The sequence below is a fragment of the Hemitrygon akajei genome, chromosome 7 (assembly GCF_048418815.1).
Source record: "Hemitrygon akajei chromosome 7, sHemAka1.3, whole genome shotgun sequence".
NCBI classification, from domain to species: domain Eukaryota; kingdom Metazoa; phylum Chordata; class Chondrichthyes; order Myliobatiformes; family Dasyatidae; genus Hemitrygon; species Hemitrygon akajei.
The window spans coordinates 22,204,677-22,225,257 of NC_133130.1; the positions used below are offsets into that span (position 1 = coordinate 22,204,677).

The 20,581-nt window shown below is 40.9% G+C and overlaps 1 protein-coding gene across 2 annotated transcripts in view; it reads right to left on the reverse strand.

Moving 5' to 3' along the window:
• Window positions 1–20,581, reverse strand: part of sdccag8 (SHH signaling and ciliogenesis regulator sdccag8) — a 415,760-nt gene continuing 395,179 nt past the window's right edge. For both annotated transcript variants that reach the window (XM_073050489.1, XM_073050488.1), the window contains exons 17-18: window positions 16,526–16,670; window positions 1–860 (exon numbers count right to left, since the gene is read on the reverse strand). In XM_073050489.1, the coding sequence (XP_072906590.1) occupies window positions 843–860; window positions 16,526–16,670 (163 nt within the window). In that variant the 3' untranslated portion in view covers window positions 1–842. The remainder of the gene's footprint in view (window positions 861–16,525; window positions 16,671–20,581) is intronic.

Sequence of the window (20,581 nt, forward strand, 5' to 3'; positions counted from 1 at the left end):
TGGAATAAAAAGAACTTCTTTAATCGTTCAATTGTGCTCTATTTCACAGGACATATTCCCACTGGAAACACAAAACTAGAAGTGTTAAAATATTCCACATTGGTACACATTTTGCATCAGGCACTACACAGGAATGTAACACGTTCCTTGTGCTTGTAGGAAAATAAATTTTAATGTAAACATCAAAATAGTTATCACTTTACGCACAGTTTGAATTGACAGCATCTGAAGGTTCACATTAACTGCTTCAATTAAATATGAAATAAGATAAATGAAATAACTTACAGGAGAATGGTTTTACACAAATATCTCCAGAACAGAATCAAAAGAGTGAAGCTTCATGGTCATCAGGTTGTCCATGAAAGCCAGGTTAAATGTCACGCAACTGGTAAAGATATAAGGTGAGTATTGTGAGTACAACTCTGCTGTCATCTTTGCAATGCTGACATTTGCTGCTGTGCTCACAGTAAAACAGACTCCATTTAAAATATACTGTTGTCAGCTAAAATGAGGCAGAGAGGCATCAAGACTTCTAGCAAGGTTGTATATATCACTTTGGGAAACACTCTGAAACAAGGTGACAAAATGAGAGCATACTTATTAACTTACAACTGAAAACACTTGTACATGGGGATCATGACAATATTCCCGTGATCCTCAAAGCAGTGGTGGTAAATAGTAAATTATTCCTTCCTCACCCCATGGAAAGGATGTAGTTAAAATAAATGAACATAAACGTTAAAAACATTTTGTATCAAAATATGTACAGAATTTTATAAAGTAAAAATTCTTATTCTGTTTCAGATTGACATCCAAGTTGAATATTCGTGGGTTCTTTGGTGTTACGACAGAACAGGAGGCTAAAAATGGAGAAAGAAAAGGGATAATTTAAGTCTAGTTTTCAGCAACCCAGCACCTCTTCCCACATCTGTAGGATTCTCAGAATTTCACCAGTGGTTAGATTTGCTATTCCAGTAAACAAGCCTCACATTTTAGTCCCACGCAAACTTACTCCCTTAAAACAGATTGTTATATTGCTGATTTTCATCTTTACTTTAAAATAAATCAGCAGTGTACAAGGAACTGTTGCAAACGGAAATGTTTCATTGGTGACATAATTGTGTTGTTTGAAGCAGTGAAATCAGTTGGTGGCAAAGTTCCTTTCAGGTACATTTTGTAGAATTTCCTGTTTCAAGGAATGGAACATGTTTATTTGCAGTTTTATTTTCTGTGAGCAGCTTAGTTTGCATCAGGTTGTACAAAACAGGAAGTGCACTTTTTAACAAGAGGATTGCCATTCTCTTAAATTAAGATGTGCAGGTTCATCATTTATTGTAAAGCCCAAATCTTTTTTAACTGGACAGTAAGTCAACTGGTTTGACAAGACAAGAGAAAGGTCTAAAGTGTCGTGGGAGATGAAGTTGTTGTTCAACTTGTGGTTTGGAAGGTGTTGAGTTTACTGACTCTGAGGTGTTTATTTATATAACCAGAGTGGTCTGAAGACCTGGCAGGTCTTGTATTCCATCCCTGTGTGTGTGTGTTGCAGTCCATATCCCATAGCCAAGGCTCAATCAATGCTTCCTCTTCTAATCACTGTTACAACCACCTGCAGAAAGTCCATGACTCTGCATTTCAGGTAAATGCCCAACAGCCGAAAGTACAGCCAACACTTTTCTCGGTCTTGATGCCATTTCTGAGGACTACAATTAACATTTTTGGCTTTAAAATATTTGCTTCAAATCTTACACAATTATACTTCTTGCTCTCTACAATGCTGGACCTTAAAAAGTGCATGCTGAAACCATGGTCTACAACATTGAACACGGCAAGCAGTCACTAAACAATATATTTAAGAGTGAAACCCCAAACCTAATAAACATTATATAATGTAGTGACTTCATTCCTCTACATTAATCAACCTATTGAAACTATGACCACATCAGTCTTAAGTTGCTGAAGCAAAAAGCATTTAATCCTACTTTATCACTTGTATTTTCAGTTAGTAAAGAAATATTATCTTAAACACACATGCTATAATTTAGCTTGAATTCTGTCAGACAATTGATATAGAAATGTAGTCACATACTGTCAATACATCACTTTAGATAATGATGCTGTCATGGTTCTTTGTGTTCTAAGAGTGAAGTACTGCAGTACTTCGCTAAACTCGGTACTACATAAAGAAATAATTATGTACAACCTGGAAATAATGGCTTAATATAAAGCTGATATCTCAGTCACAAACACAACCATCTCTTGATAAAATCCCATTCTAAAAGCTAAGTGGTTGACCCATAGTTTAAATCTGAGAACTGTACAAATGACATGGGAAAATTCTATGCTTGTTTTGAAAATTCAGTCAATAATGTTTGAGACAAAGAGGCTGTGACGCATTTGCCTTCACCCTCCCACGAAGCACCTCTATAGAAAGACTGCAAACTCTTGACAAAATTAGCTCATCAACTTGGTAATTTAATCTGATCTGTAAGAAAACAAGATGATGATGACTGGAAAGCTGACAGATGTGCAAAAATCCTCAAAAAAAACTAGGCTAAAATTTACAGTTGAGTGGTACAATTTATTTCAGTCTATTGAAGAACAGTAACCTGCTTTAATAGGCTGTTGGTAAGACTGGGTATATTTTCCATCTGTTGGCTTGGTCCCTGGAGGACACTGAACAAAATTCAGGCAGGGAATCCCTTGCACATGGGATCATCAGCTCATTCACAACACTTTCAATTGTCTGGTCAGGCTAAAGACACTCCTGAACAGAAAATGTATAACAACTTAATCTGAGTTGTGTAATCAATTAAATGTTATGAATGAAGTGTATCTTTGGATCATGCTATGCATTTGTCTGCGCAAATGTTGTGATCAGACCATATCTTTGCTTTTTCAGTAGGTTGGGTGCTAGTTTTTTTTTGCATTTAATTCATTGTGTTGTTTTATTCTTTTTCTTTCCGTCTCACATTTGTAAACACATAAACGAACGTAGACACATGATGTTTCTGTTGAAGTGATAAAAACCGATGTTATGAATCCCAGATGACTCTTAGTGGACGATCAACAGAATCAGAGCACAACTTCTTGAAATTAGAGGTCACTATAGGTGCTCTCTGGCCTGATAAAGGAATCTGATGACAGGATACCCCATGTAAATAACCAAACCAACTTAGTGCTTCAAAACGAATCATTAATTCTAGATTGGATTTAAAAGATACAACCTGAAATAAAGTGTGGCAGGAGGATTGTTAGATACCAGAGGCAGAATGCCCACATTCACCAATATACTAGCAATTACTTCTGCAGGTCCTAGCATACACCTGGCAGTAACTGAGGATAATTGTCTAAGCAGCTTCTCATTCAGCAGGGAGTCTCTCACAGAAATGTGCCATCTGTTGCAAGGGAACATTCAGTCAACTATAGGGCCAACACTTTAAAAAAAAACACCAACTTATACTTCTCTGCTTGTATTTCTTTCCAGGCAGGTTGTCTCCCAAGCCCAACCTATCATAAGACATATGACTGAACCAAGAGCCAGCAGCACCAATGCCTTTGTGCACCAGCACTTACTGAGTGTCCATCCAAATTCAGGCAGTCTTCAGGTTATGTAAGGTTTCTGTTCCTGAGAACTGTCTCTATGGTGATTTCTCCATATTGTATCACTCTAGATGCACGTTATTTTATTATTCATCTCATTGAATATTCACCTTAATTGAACTGATTGAATAATGGAGTTAATTATTTCATAATTAACTTGAATTAACTTTTATTTTTGCTGTATTTTATAGTTCTATTATTTTTAGTTAATACAGTATTATTTTTGTATTTGTATATAACTATTATAGAGATGTTCTCCTTCAAAGAATGGGGCTTTCCTTCCTCCATTGATGCTGCCTTCAAATTCATCTCTTCCATTTCCCAGGCATCTTTGCTCACCCCCATCTTTCCACTGCCTTAACTCTACCCACACTCTCTGCAGAGATTGCTCCCTCTGTGATTCCCTTGTCCATTTGTCCATCCCCACTAATCTCCCTCCTGGCAGTTACCCCTGCAAGCAGCCAAAGTGCTACAACTGCCCATTCACCTTCTCTCTCACATCCATTCAGGGTCTCCAAACAGTCTTTTCAGGTGAGGCAACACTTCAGCTGTGAATCTGCTGGAGTTGTCTATTTTATCTGGTGTCCCAGTGTGGCCCCTATATTGGTGACATCCATCGTAAATTGGAGAACCACTTCATTGAGTACCTCAGTTCCATCTGCCAAAAGCGAACTTTCATGTGGCCAAACATTTAAATTCTGATTTCCTTTCCCGTCCCGACATGCCAGTCCATGGCCTCATCTTGGGACATGATGAGGCCACTCTCAGGGTGGAGCAGCAACACCTTATTTTCCATCTGGATAGCCTTCAACCTGATGGCATGAATATCACTTTCTCCTGGTAAGGAAAATCCCTCCCCCTCCTCTCTTCTCCTATTCCCTACTCTTCCCTTTTATCTCTTTTCACCTGCCTATCATCTCCACCTAGTGCCCCCCTCCTCCCATGGTCCAGTCTCTTCTCCAGTCAGATTCCTTGATATATAGTGCTTTACCTTTCCCACCCACCTGGCATCATCTATCTCCTAGCTAGTCATCCTTCTCCCCCCCCCATCCACATTTTATTCTGGCATCTTCCTCCTTCCTTTCCAGTCTGACTGAAAGGTCTCAGCCTGAAAGATCGACTGTTCTTTCCCATGGATGCTACCTGACTTACTCAGTTCCTCCAGCATTTTGTCCATGTTGCTTTTGGCTTTCCAGCACCTACAGAATCTCTTGTGTTAGTAAATGGGTGGTCAACTGCGAGCGTAGGAATCTTTGGTGTCCACCACTCATCACTGGAAATGGGGTGATAACATTCCTTTGAAGGTTTGTAGCTCAGAACTTAGGGTCGCGAGGCAAGAGAATGCACAGGAGAAACAGCAAACGTGGGTGTATAGTAATTTAGTCAGGAGAGTCAAACGTGCATTACTGTACTTGTCAATGTGAACTGATTGTGGCTTCACACATGATAACAGACGTCTTGCTTATGAAAGGTTCAAAAAACTAGGTAATGATAGAGATCTAGAAGATTATAAGGCTAACAGGAAGGAGCTTAAGAATGATATTTGGAGAGCCAGAAGAGGCCATGAGAAGGCCTTAGCAAGCAGGATTAAAGAAAACCCCAAGACATTCTACAATTATGTGAAGAGCAAGAGGATAAGATATGAGAGAATAGGACCAATCAAGTTTGCAAGGGGGTAAGTGTGTATGGAACTGGAGGAGATAGCTGAGGTACTTAATGGATATTTTGCTTCAGTATTCACTATGGAAAAGATCTTGTCAATTGTAGGGATGATTTACAGCGGATTGAAAAGCTTCAGCATATTGAAAGAGGATGTGCTGGAGCTTTGGAAAGCATCAAGTTGGATAAGTCTCTAGGACTGGACGAGATATACCCCAGATTAATGTGGGAGATGAGGGAGGAGCCTCTGGCAATGATCTTTGCATCATCAATGGGGATGGGGGAAGTTCCGGCGGATTGGAGGGTTGCAGATGCTGTTCCCTTATTCAAGAAAGGGAGTAGAGATAGCCCAGGAAATTATAGACTAGTGAGTCTTACTTCAGTGGTTGGTAAGTTGATGGAAAAGATCCTGAGAGGCAGGATTTATGAACATTTGGAGAGGCATAATATGATTAAGAATAGTCAGTATGGCTTTGTCTAAGGCCGGTTGTGCCTTACGAGACTGATTGAATTTTTTGAGAATTTCAGCAAGGCATTTGACACGGTACCCCATGCAAGTCTTTTAGAGAAAGTAAGGAGGCATGGGATCCAAGGGGACCTTGCTTTATGGATCTAGAATTGGCTTGCCCACAGAAGGCAAAGGGTGGTTGAAGATGGGTCATATTCTGCATGGAGGTCAGTGATCAGTGGAGTGCCTCAGGGATCTGTTCTGGCACCCCTTCTCTTCGTGATTTTTATAAATGACCTGGATGAGGAAATGGAGGGATGGGTTAGTAAATTTTCTGATGACACGAAGGTTGGGGGTGTTGTGGATAGTGTGGAAGGCTGTCAGAGGTTACAGCAGGGCATTGATAAGATGCAAAACTGGACTGAGAAGTGGCATCTGGAGTTCAACCCAGATAAGTGTGAAGTGGTTCATTTTGGTAGGTCAAATATGATGGCAGAATATAGTATTAATGGTAAGACTTGGCAGTGTGGAGGATCAGCGAGATCTTGGGGTCCGAGTCCATAGGACACTCAGAGCAGCTGCGCATGTTGACTCTGTGGTTAAGAAGGCATACGGTGTATTGGCTTTCATCAACCGTGGGATTGAGAGTTTAAGAGCTGAGGGGACCCTGCTACAAAGCTACAAAGGACCCTGGTCAGACCCCACTTGGAGTACTGTGCTCAGTTCTGGTTACCTCACTACAGGAAGGATGTGGAAACTATAGAAAGGGTGCAGAGGAGATTTACAAGGATGTTGCCTGGATTGGTGAGCATGCCTTATGAGAATAGGTTGAGTGATCTTGGCCTTTTCTCCTTGGAGCAACAGAGGATGAGAAGTGACCTGATTGAGGTGTATGAGAGGCATTGATCGTGTTGATAATCAGAGGCTTTTTCCCTGGTCTGAAATGACTAACATGGGAGGGCACAGATTTAAGGTGCTTGGAAGTAGGTAGAGAGGATGTGTCAGGGGTAAGTTTTTTACACAGAGAGTGATGAGTGTGTGGAATGGGGGTGCTGGCGGTGGTGGAGGCAGATACGATAGGGGCTTTTAAGAGACTCCTGGATAGGTACATGGAGCTTAGAAAAATAGAGGGCTATGGTTAATCCTAAGGTAAGTACATGTTCGGCACAGCATTGTGGGCCAAAGGGCCTGTATTGTGTGGTAGGTTTTCTATATTTCCACATGGAGAGGATAATGGGCAGGATCCTGAGACTGTGGTTCACATTAACACCCAAAACTTTAAGACATCAGGAATTTTGTGATTAGAAGCAATAACCTATTTGCAAAACGAGTCAAGATGACATGTAAAAGTGTTGCCACGGCGAAGATTGATTTCATAGAATTCAGTCTTTATCCAATCTCTGTCTTATTTAACCCATTTTAGAATAAAAGTGAGAATTTGTTCTCTACATAGACAGGACTTTTAAGGAAAAGGTATTTGAGGAGTTTTAAATAGTATGTTTAAAAAGAATGTTGAGAATTATGACAGCATTAACTCATCTTTTCTCATTTGAATAGAGACTGGCTGAAAATTTCTGGTTTCAATTCATCAGTTTGGATTCTTCTTTGATTAGTGAGAGAGAGAGAGAGAGAGAGAGAGAGAGAGAAATGAAGGAGAAAAAGGTCTCAAAATCACATTTTCTTTGCCCTATTTTATGAAAAAAGATGCCGCTGTTCCCAGCTGTCAGTCTGAATGGAACAGGCAGTAACAGAAAAATAACAGGCTCTTCCAGCTATGTCCTATTTTTCCTGTTAACTGTTTTGAAATATCTAAATAGCAATTCCATTTTAGGTCACTTTTGGGATACATCAGGGTAATGTTTTTGACTAGAGAGCTACTACAGTCACAAGAGCAGATTTCCATATGTACCTTAGTGTTAATATCTGTTCCACAGGAACACCCCACATTCTGACCTTCACAGTTCCATCTCACTAAACACATTGAGCATAACGACACCTTGAGATAATTCCCAGTAAGCAATTTACAACACACATGACTCCTGATAATTCAAAGCTGACTTTAAAAGCACTAACATTTTCCAAGATTGGTATTAAGTGATTTTCAAATGAGCCGAGAGTATACACCAGTGATAACTGAATGTTGTTCTCCCTCTGGCCTTTCAAACATGCAACTATCAAAATATGAAATAAGCAGAGGAAAATCATTTCCAGTGTTAAAGAACAAATATAATATGCACTGGAGGCCTGTGGCTAATGGTTTGCCTCAGGGGTTGGTGCTAGACTCATTGCTTGTCATCTATATCAACAATTTGGATAAGAATGAACTAGGCATGGTTAGTAAGTTTGAAAACAACACTAAAACAAATGGTATAGTGGACAGTGAAGAAGATTATCAAAAATTACAGGAGGATCTTGATCTGCTGAGGAATGACAAAAGGAGTTTAATTCTCATAAATGTGAGGTGTTGCATTTTGAAAAGCCCAATCCGGGTAGGACTTTCACAGTGAACAACAGGGTCCTGGGGAGTGTTGCACAACAGAGGGACTTTGGAGTACAAGAATTTTGGTTCCCTGAAAGTGGCATCACCACCATTTGGTTTTGACGCAAATGTTGGTGAATAGGATTATCTTGGTAGTAAAAAAAAAGCTTTTGTCACACAGACCAAAAGTCAGGGTACTGAGTATAAAAGTTGTGAGGTTATGGTGTGTCTGTACACGCTAGCAAAGTTGCACTTGGACTATTGTGAACTTTGGCTGCACTGCTATAGGAAAGATGCTATTAAACTGGGAAAAATACAGAAAATATTCTTCACTGGCTTCAAAAAGTCTTTCCAGGTAAAGCAGTGCTTCACCTACGAGTTCACTGTGGTCATCTATTGTATACTGTGCTTCCGCTGTGGCCTCCTCTACACCAGTGAGACCTGATGCAGATTGGGAGACCACTTGCTGAGCACTTTTGCTCCACAAAAGACAGGATCAACTGGTGACTATCCATTTCAATTCAGCTTCCCATTCCCAATTTGATGTGTTGACCCATAGCCGCCTCTACTGCTATGATGAAGCTTGGAGCAGAGGTCCCCAAACCTTTTTATGCCATAAACAGAGGGGTCCGTGGAGCCCAGGTTGGGAACCCCTGCATTGGAGAAACAACACCTCATATGTTTTATCTGGACAGCCTCTAACCCTTGATGCATGAACATCTATTTCTCTGACTTCTATTAATTTCTCTTCCCATCTCTCTCTCTCTCTTCCATTCCCCATACTGTTTACCCTCACACCCTTTCTCTTCTTCTCACCTACTGATCAGCTTCCTCTGGTTCTCGTCCACCTTCCCTTTCTTCCATAGTCCACTGTCCTCTCCTATCAGATTCTTCTTCAGCCTTTTACCTCTTCCACTTAGCATCTCCCAGATTATTTCATCCCTCTCCCTTACCTACCCACTTTCCCCCTCACCTGGTCTCACCTATCACCTGTACTTCACTACCCCCACCTTGTTCTGGTTTCTGCTCCCCTCCCTACTAGTCCTGATGAAGGTCTCAGCCCAAAACATCGACTGTTTATTCCCTTCAATACATGCTGCCTGACTTGCTGAGTTCCTCAAGCATTTTGTGTGTGTTGCTCAAGATTTCCAGCATTTACAGAATCTCTTGTGTTACAGAAGATATTTGAAAGGAATTTAGCAGGACTTGAGAGACTGATTTATAGGAGATATTGGACAGGCTAGGACCTTATTGCCTGGAGTATAGGAGACTGAGAGGTGATCTAATAGAGGTGTATAAACTCATGAGGGGCACAGATGGAGTGAAAGCTTTTTCCCCCAGAGTAGGGGAATTAAGAATTGGAGGGCATAGATTTAGGATGAGAGGGGACAGATTTAATAGGAACTTGAATGGTAAATTTTGAATAATGGATGCCATCAATATGGAATGAGTTGTCAGAGCAGGTAGGTGAAGCAAGAATAATAACAACTTTTCAAAGACAGTTGAACAGGTACATAGGAAGGATTTGGGTGGTTATGGTCAAATACTGGTAAATGAGGATGGGACAGCTTGGACAGTATAGATCAGATGGGCTGAAGGGCCTGTTTCTGAGCTGTATAATTCTATGCTTACTTGTTTGATATTAGTGAAAATTAACATCCATAATCTTCTGGGGTACACAAATTCATAAGGGAAGAATTTTCATTTCCATTATAAGGAGCTGATCTCTTACACTTGGAGTGTGCTTTCTAGTTTCAAACTCTTCCACCAGGGAGAAAAATCCTTACTAAGTCAGTCTTGCCTAGTCCACACAGTGCATAGACGATGATGGACCGTTGTTTTTTCTATTATCGATTTCATTATTATTCATATTTTTACACAAGTTAACTGCAAGCCCAAATTTTTGAACTCACAATTACTTTTATACTTATGCAAAATTTGTTAATTCTTAAGTGCATTCACAGTTCCCCTTTTAAATTTACTGTCTTGGTCACCAAATTATATTAAAGCAGTTTATATTAATCCAGGGGCTTTCATTGCTGTGGTGAGAAGATTGTTTATTGCACTTTTGGTGGTATTCGGTATAGTTTTGCTGGTGGAAAATCATGTATCATAAATTTGAATGGGTTTTTTGAGGAGGTGACCTAAAGCAGGGATTCCCAACCTGCAATGCACGGATCTCTTGGTTAATGGTAGGCATCTATGGTATAAAAAAAAAGGTTGGGAACCCTTGACCTAAAGGATTGACAAAGGCAGATAGGTCAACATTGTCTGCGTGGACTTTAGCAAGGACTTTGACAAGGTCCCATATGCTAGACCAGTTCAGAAAAGTAGAATATATGGGAACCAGAGTTGAGTCTGTGAAATGGTGGTAGGAGGCAAAGGGTCATAGCAGAGAGTTAATTTTCAGTTTGGAGACCTGTAGCAGGGATCCATGCTGGGTCCTCTTTAATTCACCATATACTGTATATTAACAATTTGGAGGGTGAAAGTGGTGTCATTGGTAAGCTTACAGATGGCACCAGAATTGGTGATACAGGTGGACCTTGTGTTCTGGCTGTTTGGGTTATGCGATTTCACCTTAATTACAACCCAAACATTTGAGATATGGAATAAAGTTCATTCTCACAAAATTTATTTGTGGGGGGAAGAAATAAAAATTAGATAAATCAAATAAATGAACACAATTTTATTTCAACTTGTGTCTTTTGACACACACACACACACAGATGAAATGGGTTCCCATGATGGAAAATGACTTTCTATGAAGGAAAATCATGATATAGACTGTTTTCTATGAATGCAACCCTTGTAATGTGGAGGTTGCCGGTATAGTGAACAGTGAAGGAAATTGTTTAAGGATAAAGTAGGAAAGTGACAGAATTTAACTCAGACACGTGCACAGTGAGTCATGAGAAGCTGCACATGCTGGGATCTAGAACTAAAAACAAATTGTCACAGGAACTCATCAGGTCACACAATATCTGTAGAGGCAAAGGGATAGTCAATGTTTCAGGTTGAGACCCTGCATCAGAACTCGAGTGCAAAGAAATGTATTTTTGGAACTTAACCTAATGTAGGACATACACAGTGAATGACCAGGCCTGAGGACCTCAGGGTACAAGTACATAGTTCCATGATAGTAACGACACATATAGACAGAGTAGTGAAGAGGCGTATGGTATTCCTGCCTTTATCAACTGAGCCATTGAGAATGGGAGTTGGAATATCATGTTGCAGTTATACAGGTGTTGGTTAGGCCACACTTGGAGTATTGTGTGCATTTCCAGCCACCGTGCTTTAGAAGGATGCACAAGAATGTGGCCCAAACTGGAGGGCTTGATTTACAAGGAGAAATTGGATTCGGATGGATTTGTTTTCCCTTGAGTGAAGGCGACTTGGTCACCTTTATAAAGTGCTCTAAATTTATCAGGAGCAGAGATAGGGTAGGGTAGTTAATATCATGGATTTGATGCTGCACGTAGCAGAGTTTTGAAGAAAATGACTTGAGATCACTGATCTATTGAGGGGGGGAGAGGGGAGACTGCCTTTCATTGCTGGTAAGATGGCTCTGCTATGGAGAGGGGAGACTGCCTTTTCACCACTGGTGAGATTGCTATGCTACAGAGAGGGAGAATGTTGCCCAGGATTTCTGCATTTTGGATGCGGACTTAGGCTGTGGACTTTTTCTCAGTCTTATGGTTTTTTTGTATTCTGTGTTTTCGCCTGATCTTTTTTGTCTCTTTGTGTGCAGGCAGGGTGAATTGGGGGTCAATGATTGTGCTGCCTGTATTTGCTTTATTGGTTTCGTGGCTATCTGGAGAAGAAGAATTTCAGAATGATATTCTTTGATATAAATGAATCTCTGTTCTGTTTCAAGTGCTCTACAGAATCTGGAGTTGTTCCTGTGGATTCGAGGAGAACAAACGTGACCCTAAGATGCAAGAAAGCTTGGGTAATGTTACTGGTGCTGCTAGGATTTCATTGTAGGCAAATCACAGAAGACCAGCATGAAAGTGCAGCAGGTGATGAAGAGGAAAGCACTATACTCGATTTTATAATGATAGGGTTTGGTTATTGGTTAGAGAAATGTTAGTTAAATTGTATGGGCCTTGCTGAGACTTGACCTGGAACAGTGTGTCAATTTGGTCTCCTTGCCTAAGTAAGGATGTATTTGTTCTGGTTCAGGGATAGTGGGTTTGCCGTATGAAGATGGATTTAGTTGGCTGGACCTGTCTTCTCTAGAGTTTAGCAGAAAGAGAAACCGACAAGGCTTTGACGGGATGGAAGGATGGATGGTAACTTGTCCTATGATCAGTTTGAGACTACAGGGTACACCATTTTTGGGTCACAGGGTTATAGATCATGGACACAGTCTTCAATCTCAACTGGTCCATGCTGGCCAAGATGCCCATTTGCTACATTTGGCATGTATCTGTCTAAATGTCCTTATCCATGTACTAACCCAAGTGTTGTTATTGTACCTAACTCACCACTTCCTCTGGCAGCCCATTCCATATACTGACCACACTCTGTTAGAGGGGAAAAACTACCCTTCAGTTTTTGATTTAGTTTCTCTTCTCTTACCTTGAAGCTATGCTCTCTACATAGAACACAGAGCATAAAGGAACAGTTAAGATTGAGATAAGAAAATATTTCTTCACCCAAAGAGTGGTAAACCTTTGGAATTCTCTGGAGGATTGTTTTGGGTTTGATAGATTCCTGGATATTATTGGCATCAAGAGGTATGAGGATAGTGTTGGAAAGAGGTGCTGAGGAAGATCAGGTGTGAGGGAATGAATGGGGAAGCAGGTTTGAAGAACAAGGTGCCTTCTCCTGCTCCTGTTCCTTATATTCAAACATGCCAGTAAAAGTTGCTTTTAAATAAAGATGATACTAATTCAACAATTCAAAGTAAAACAAGTAACATCAATAGACTTTGTTTAGTTTCACAAGGGTGCATTTAATGTGACACCTGGACTTCTAATATTAAACCAGGATGAGTTTATATTGTTCCTTCAGTCATGTGTGTATGAAATATGGAACTCAGCTGAAGGCTGGCGGCCAGTCACTGTGCTGGCAGATTGCCTGGTACTGCAATGTATGTATGCAGCTGTGTCAAGAGAACAGGAGACCATCCTCTGGTGTCATTCTGAGGATTTCCCCAAAAGCAGCTGCATTTAATCAGGGGTCTGTTTTATTTCAACTGTAAGGATTCTGTCCATTCTACAGTTTGATGGAAATATGTGGCAATGTCATTTCTTGATCAAGTGAAGAAGTGGTCTAGTGGCAGCTGAGAGTAGACTCGCTGGGCGAGAGAGAATAAATTCACAGACTTCAGAGGAAATGTGTGACCTCTGTTTATGTGGAATATTTAACAAGTGTTACAAATGTCAAGATTCAGCTTTATTGTCATTCCACTGGGAAAAGTAGAAATTGCACTCAATGGCAGAGTTGCTTTGTCCCACAGTTATTAAAAACTGGATGAGGAAATCAGAGCTTTGTGACTTTACCCATCACTTTGATTGACAGTTTGATTGTGAAGATCTTCCTAACCGTAGGAGCACCTCTTGCTTTTCAGTACATTCATCAGGAACTTACGGAGTCTGGGTGATCGGGCTGCACTGTCATCGTTCAATCTCACTTTGAACTTCTCAGTAAAGGATGACACCCAAGTCATTACACGGTAAAAGAGAACTCAGGAAGATCAAGGTGAGATCACAGGTTGAAAGGGCAATTCTGCCACAACTAGCATGGTATCATTTTTGTAAAGTGATTGGACCTTACTCTAGGAATGACTACCCAGAGGGTCATTAATGATGGCATCAGAAAGGATCTGCCAGGTGTGGATTGGTATAGGTTGTTTTCTGGCAATGGTGTGCTTGGTAAATGGGAGCCCTTCAAAATTGAAATTTTGAGAGTACAGAGTTTGCATGTTCCTGTTAGAATAAAAGGCAAGGCTAACAGTTTGGGGAACCTTGGTTTTAAAGGTGTATTGACACCACGCATTTTGGTGCTTGCTTTATTATCCTCTTCCAAAAGCGACTAAGTGACTGGGGGTAAATAAGTCATAGGTGAGGATAAAGGGCTTTTGGAAGTTTGAGAAGAAATGTTGAACCATGCTGGGAGGTTTGCTCAGAAAGCTTGTCAAGGCCTCAAAATGTCACAATTCTGGAAGTTTTCCTTACACTTTTAAAAGCGGGCCGGGCCACCGATTTTATTGAGCTTGTATAGTTGCGTGCAAAAGGTGTCATCACTGTTGTGCTTGGAGGAATGGAAGAAGAATAGGCAAACAGAGACCAGCTACTGTAGAGGGGGACATATTAAATAACTTCTCTCAAGATGCTGTCTAATCTAGACAGTATATCTCATCAGGAAAGGTTATGGCTTTTCTAAGGCTTTTCTCTCTTTGGAGTGAACGAAGATGAGGGGTGACTTGATAGCAGTGTACAAGATTAGATGTAGACAGTACCTTTTTTTCCCAGGGCTGCAATGGCTAATAGAGAGGACGTACATTTGAAGTGATTGGAGGAAAGTCTAGTGGGGATGTCAGAGGTAGGTTTTTTAAAAACACTATAAGTGGTAAGTACCTGGAACACACTGCTGGGATTATTGCTATAGGCTGATATATTGGAGACATTTAGGAGACTCTTAGATAGGCATATGATTGAAAGATAAATGACGGGTTATGGACTATGTGGGAAGGAAGGGATAGACTGATCATGGAGTGGGTTTATATTGGTTGGTACAACATCATGGGCTGAAGGGCCATTCTATTTTATGTTCTATAACTCTTCCAGTACCACTTCCAAGTACCAGAGTAAACAGGCAAGGTGTTGATCTTTACCAGGCATAACATTCCATAGTTTTGTGGATGTGATAAGCCCAGAAAACTTCTCAATGAAATAATTTCTGTAGAATTAGCCTCTGTTTTTAACTTTATTTATTTGTGGGGCAGTTGGGGATGATCAGGCTCATCCCAAAGTGACTGAGACTAAACCAAGTCTGTTGAGGTATCAGCCCTGGTGTAGGAGATGGAAGGACAGAGAAAGGGACGTGAAATAGACAAGAACAAGACTAACGCCATTGAGGAGAGTGTTATGGAGAGCAGGTGAGGAGTACAAGCAAATAGAAAATGTCACTGCAGATCTTTGCACTGAGTGGATTGAGAGTAGGAGCCTATTGTAAAAGAATACACAGTCTGTTGCCTAGAAATGTAATTGCATCAAGCTGTTTCCTTTGGCACTATGTAACTGAAAATTGATTTTTTTCTGGAATGTAGCATAATAATGTCAACTTCTGGATCATTTTGTAGCTCTTCAAATATTCAGCTGGGCATTTCCTGCTACAAATCACCCTTGTGATCCTAGGGTAAGTAGTGACAGAGGGTCATCAATTTGAAACATTAACTCCGTTTCTCTTACCACAGTTGCTGCTTGACCTGAGTGTTTCTACTTACAATTCAGATTTCCAACAAATGCAGATTTTTTAAAGTTTTCATTTTTTTGAATTTACATTTTTGGGTCCTGTTCCATCCCAACAGTGCCACACTTATCTCTAGCGCACAACCCGCAGCCACAGTTCTCCTTCTCCTATATGTTGCTGGGGTTGTTCCCCACTGACCCCCTCAACAGCTTGAACTTTTACCAAAATGTTGTGCCAGGTCTGCAGTCTCCACATTGGCTACCAGCCAGACTGCAGATATTCCCAGTGCCCAATCCCCCCACTCCCTCTCCACCAATGTGCTAAACTCTGATGCCCACATGCCTGCACCTGATTTACTACCACGCCTGGCCATCAACCAAAGTGGTGGCTGCCCAATGGTGGCACACCTCCCAGGCACACTTAAATTTCCAGACCCTACACAACCATTTAAACCATTAATTTGACAGATACTTTTAAAAGTACAAAATATTGAACGAAAGTCTATCAAAGCTTGGAGTGAGATCTTGACCAGCTAGAAAAATGGATCTTGGAATTTAATGCAGACAAGTGTGAAGTGTTGTACTTTGGGAGGACTAACCAGGTTAGGACATACACAGTGGACAGTAGGACAATGAGGAGGGTGATAAAACAGAGGGATGTGGAATACAGACGCATAATTCTTTGAAATTGGCTTGGACAGATTGGGCTGAAGGGATTGGTTCTGTGCTGTAGTGCTCTACGACTCTAAATAAAATGTCATTTCCACTCAACTTTCCTCCACTTGGATTAACCTCTTAGTAAGAAAGGTACAAGAGACTGCTGTCTTGCACCTTAATTGGAATACTGTGACTGATACCATCTGTTTACTACAGTGACCTTAGGTTAATGTGAAATAGGTAACAGAAGAATACTACTTTGTCTGTGACATTTCCTGACGACTGCAGGCACTGTAACTTTTCCAGTAGGGTCTGTCTTTCCCTCATCAGCTCGTTCTGCTTCTGCAGTAGTTCCATCACTTGCTGTGCACTGGCCTGACTGTGCTGGTCCAACTGTTGGAGCCTGTAAAGAGAAAACAGCCAGAAATGTTTCAGAATGTATTCCAAATATCATCTGGTGTAATGTAAACTGGTGTTAAACTTGGTCTCTGTCTTAAGTCTTTTTGACTCAGTTGGAGTGGCAGAGAATGAGATGTGATCTTGTAGAAGAGTATAAAACCATTTTGGGCAAGGATCAGGTGAGTGCACTCAGTCTTTTTCCCACTAAATGAAAAATTAGAGGTTTAGGGTGAGAGTGGAGAGATTTAAGAGGAACTTTGAGAGGTGACCATTTCACCCAGATTATGTGCATGGAATGAGCTGCCATGTGAAACGGTTGAGTCAGGTGCATTAACAACATTTTAAAAATATGTGGATAGGATAGGTTTAGAGCAGGGGTTCCCAACCTTTTTTTATGCCATAGACTCCTACCATTAACCAAGAGGTCTCTGTTTTTTGAGGGATATAGAAATAGCTTAGATATTAATCTTGGTAGAACTAGTCCTAAAGCCTGGAGATTAAGTGCGAATCCGAGATCATGATTCTGGCACATGGTCCGTGCAAGGATACGTGCAAGAGGAAGCAGCTCCATGTTCCTTTGCAATTCAGATGGCGCAAGCGACACCTCAGGGAAGGAACTGTATGGATCTATGACCACAAGCTCCAATCCATAGCTGTGACACGTCACCCGTCAGTACACCAAAGGGGCCAGCTGATGTAAAAAAAATGAACATGTTGATCAGAGTTTTCAGAACAACACAAATATTAACACACAAAATTAAAGTAATAGATCTATGGAAACAAATAGCAGACCAAAGAGGATAATCAAACCACCTCAGAGACTGATTGAGAGTTGATGAGTGGGTAGAGGACTGTAGTTACTCATTACAATTGAAGTTGAAAAAAAGAAAAGGGCCCAGCTAGAGAATGTTGATATTTTTGTTGGAAAGGATTATTGTTCTTTGTAGGTTTATAAGGACATGGTATTGTTTCTTTTTCTTTAAAGGGGGAAGATGTGTTATCATGTGTACATAATAAAGAATTTAAGTTCCCAGTGGGCAGTTCAGTTGAGCAGGTAGCACATGCTCAGGTTGAATGGCAGGTCAATAATAAAATGATCTAGTGTAAACCCACATCGTTTATCTTTATTAACAACAAACATAACATGGTTGAAGGGGTCTGATCCTGCGTTGTGTGACTTGCAGATGAAATTGAATCTATAATCATATCCAAAATCTTTGTGGGTCCCTGGAAGTAGACCATTGAGCTACAAACTTTCTAAAATCTGAGACATCTCAGTCAATGCTCCATCTACCTTTATATCCCGGTGCTATGGCTTTAAATGATCTTTCTATTAATGCAAGTTCCTTTTTAACAATCTGTTGCAACTATTAAGAGCAAATGCACCATTTGATTTTGCCCTCCTCTGTGATGTATGCTACAAACAAAACTCATGGCACTAACCTATAAATAAAGGGGGAGAAAAAGTATTAACTGCAACAGTTCAGCATGGCTGCCACATGAGTGCACCCACCATACATTGGGCATGTATGGCACTGATAATAGTGGGGATTGAATCTGCAAATATCCTTGGAAAATATGTCCCACTGATCTGTTTATATCTATTCAATTAGCAATGGTAAAGAATATTTCAAAGTTCAAAGAAAATTTATAATCAAAGTAATGTATATATTAATCACCATCAATTACTTTTAGATTACTATTACTCAGTGATCAGTTCAATGATGCAGTGAGTGAAGTTATCCACACTGGTTCAGGAGCCTAATGATTTAAGGAATATTTGTTCCCGAACCTGGTGTAGTGTCAAAGTGGAATTAAACTGTTTAATCACAAACAAGAGAAAGTCTGCAGATGCTGGAAATCCAAGCAACACACATAAAACATGTGTGAGGAACTCAGCAGCATCTATTAAAAAGAATACAGTTGACGTTTCGGGCTGAGGCCCTTCAACATGACTGAAGAAAAAAAGATGAAGACTCGGAGTAAGGTGGGGGGAGGAGAGGAAGAAGTACAAGGTGGTAGGTGATAGGTGAAACCGGGAGGGGGAGGGGTGAAGTAAAGAGCTGGGAAGTTGATTGGTGAAAGAGATACAGGGCTGGAGAGGGGGGAATCTAATAGGAGAGGACAGAAGACCATGGGGGGAAAAAAAAGAAAAGGGGAGGAACATCAGAGGGAGGTGATGGGTAGGTAAGGAGATAAGATGAAAGATGGAAATAGGGAATGGGGGAGATCATTACTGAAAGTTTGAGAGCACATCAGGTTTGCTTGAAATAATAATCAGATATTATTATTTCCAGTAACTGCAGTTCCTTGAGGTTGTTATAGCCAGGCATGGTAGTCGGCATACGCCTCAATTATCTATTAAATGCTCCCAATGGTATGCATCTCAAATAGTCCATGACAACCAAGTCCTGCTCCTGGCATTTACATTTGGCTTAGTTATTAAGCCCGGTGGACCTCTTTATCCTGACAGGAGAAGGAGAAGAGGTGGATTACTGGTGCCTTAAAAGCAGTCACTTCAGGCAGATGGGGCTCATCAGCCATGATAGGCAGTGGAAAACACTGATCTCAAACCTCTGCTGCCTTGTGGCTATATCCACTCACAGGGAAGGCTTTGGGAGTAAACCCTGAGTGAAAAATCCAGAGCTGGAGTCCCTAAGGTAGTTCTACTGAACTTCAGGTTCCTGGGAACCACCATCTCTCAGGATCTGAAGTGGGAGCAGAACATCAGCTCCATCCTGAAGAAGGCCCAGCAGCGGATGTATTTCCTGCGGCTCTTGAGGAAATACGGTCTGCCTCAGGAATTGCTGCTGCAGTTCTACACTGCAGTCATTGAGTCTGTCCTGTGCACCTCCATCATTGTGTGGTTTGGAGCCGCCACTAAGCAGGATAGAACCAGACTACAGCGCACAGTGAGGACTGCCGAGCGCATCATTGGAGCCTCCCTGCCCTCTATTGTGGACCTGTACTCTTCCAGGTTGAAGAAGAGGGCGGGGAACATCATAAAGGACTCCTCCCATCCTGCGCACGGACTGTTTGATCTGCTTCCGTCTGGTAGGCGCTTCAGATCCCTCCAGACTAAGACTAATAAGCACTGGAGAAGTTTTTTCCCTACTGCGGTCACTTTGCTGAACAGTTAACTGCTGGTTAACTGTCGGCTAACTATTACTTGGATTGCACTACCTGTATGTATAATCTATATTTTCATTTATATTTATCATTATTATTGTTATGAGCAGAGAGACAACATCTGCCGGAAGTAAATTCCTTGTATGTGCATAGGTACTTGGCGATTAAAGTCTGATTCTGATTCTGATTAACAATCAGTTCAATGCTGACTAGCAACTCCTATGGTGCTACTAGTACCAAACTGTATAGGTCTCTTCCGTTCTTCTAAATTCATCAGCTGCATGGAGAGGGGGAACCTGTTACATGGGCAAAAGCTTGCTCTCCATACTGAACTGCCCTGGCTTGCAAATTATGTAGACAGCTGGGGTGCAACATCCATGGTCAACCCCGACCAACAGAGGCCTCAGCTGCGCAGAACAGAAACCATTCTTTTATCTAACTCCAATCAGCTAAACAGCTTTCATCCATGATTTTCCTTCGCTTATCCAAAGCAGGGATATCTATACAACAAGTTGCTTTGTTCTATTATTGGTGACAAAGCAATTGGATTGTAACTGTTTAGTAATCATGACCAGCACCAAGATCACACATCAATGCTAGAGGACTGAACTGTGCAGAGAGAAGGACAAAACAGCCCAGCTACTGTCACCAGTAAGTGGTGCTAATACAATTTTATAATTTAAATGAGTTCAATATCAATTTAAATTGGCCAGCTTTCCTTTGTGTATTCATTTAAATCTCATCTGATCTTGGCTGTGTTTCAGGCCAATGGATTAGACAGCTAAT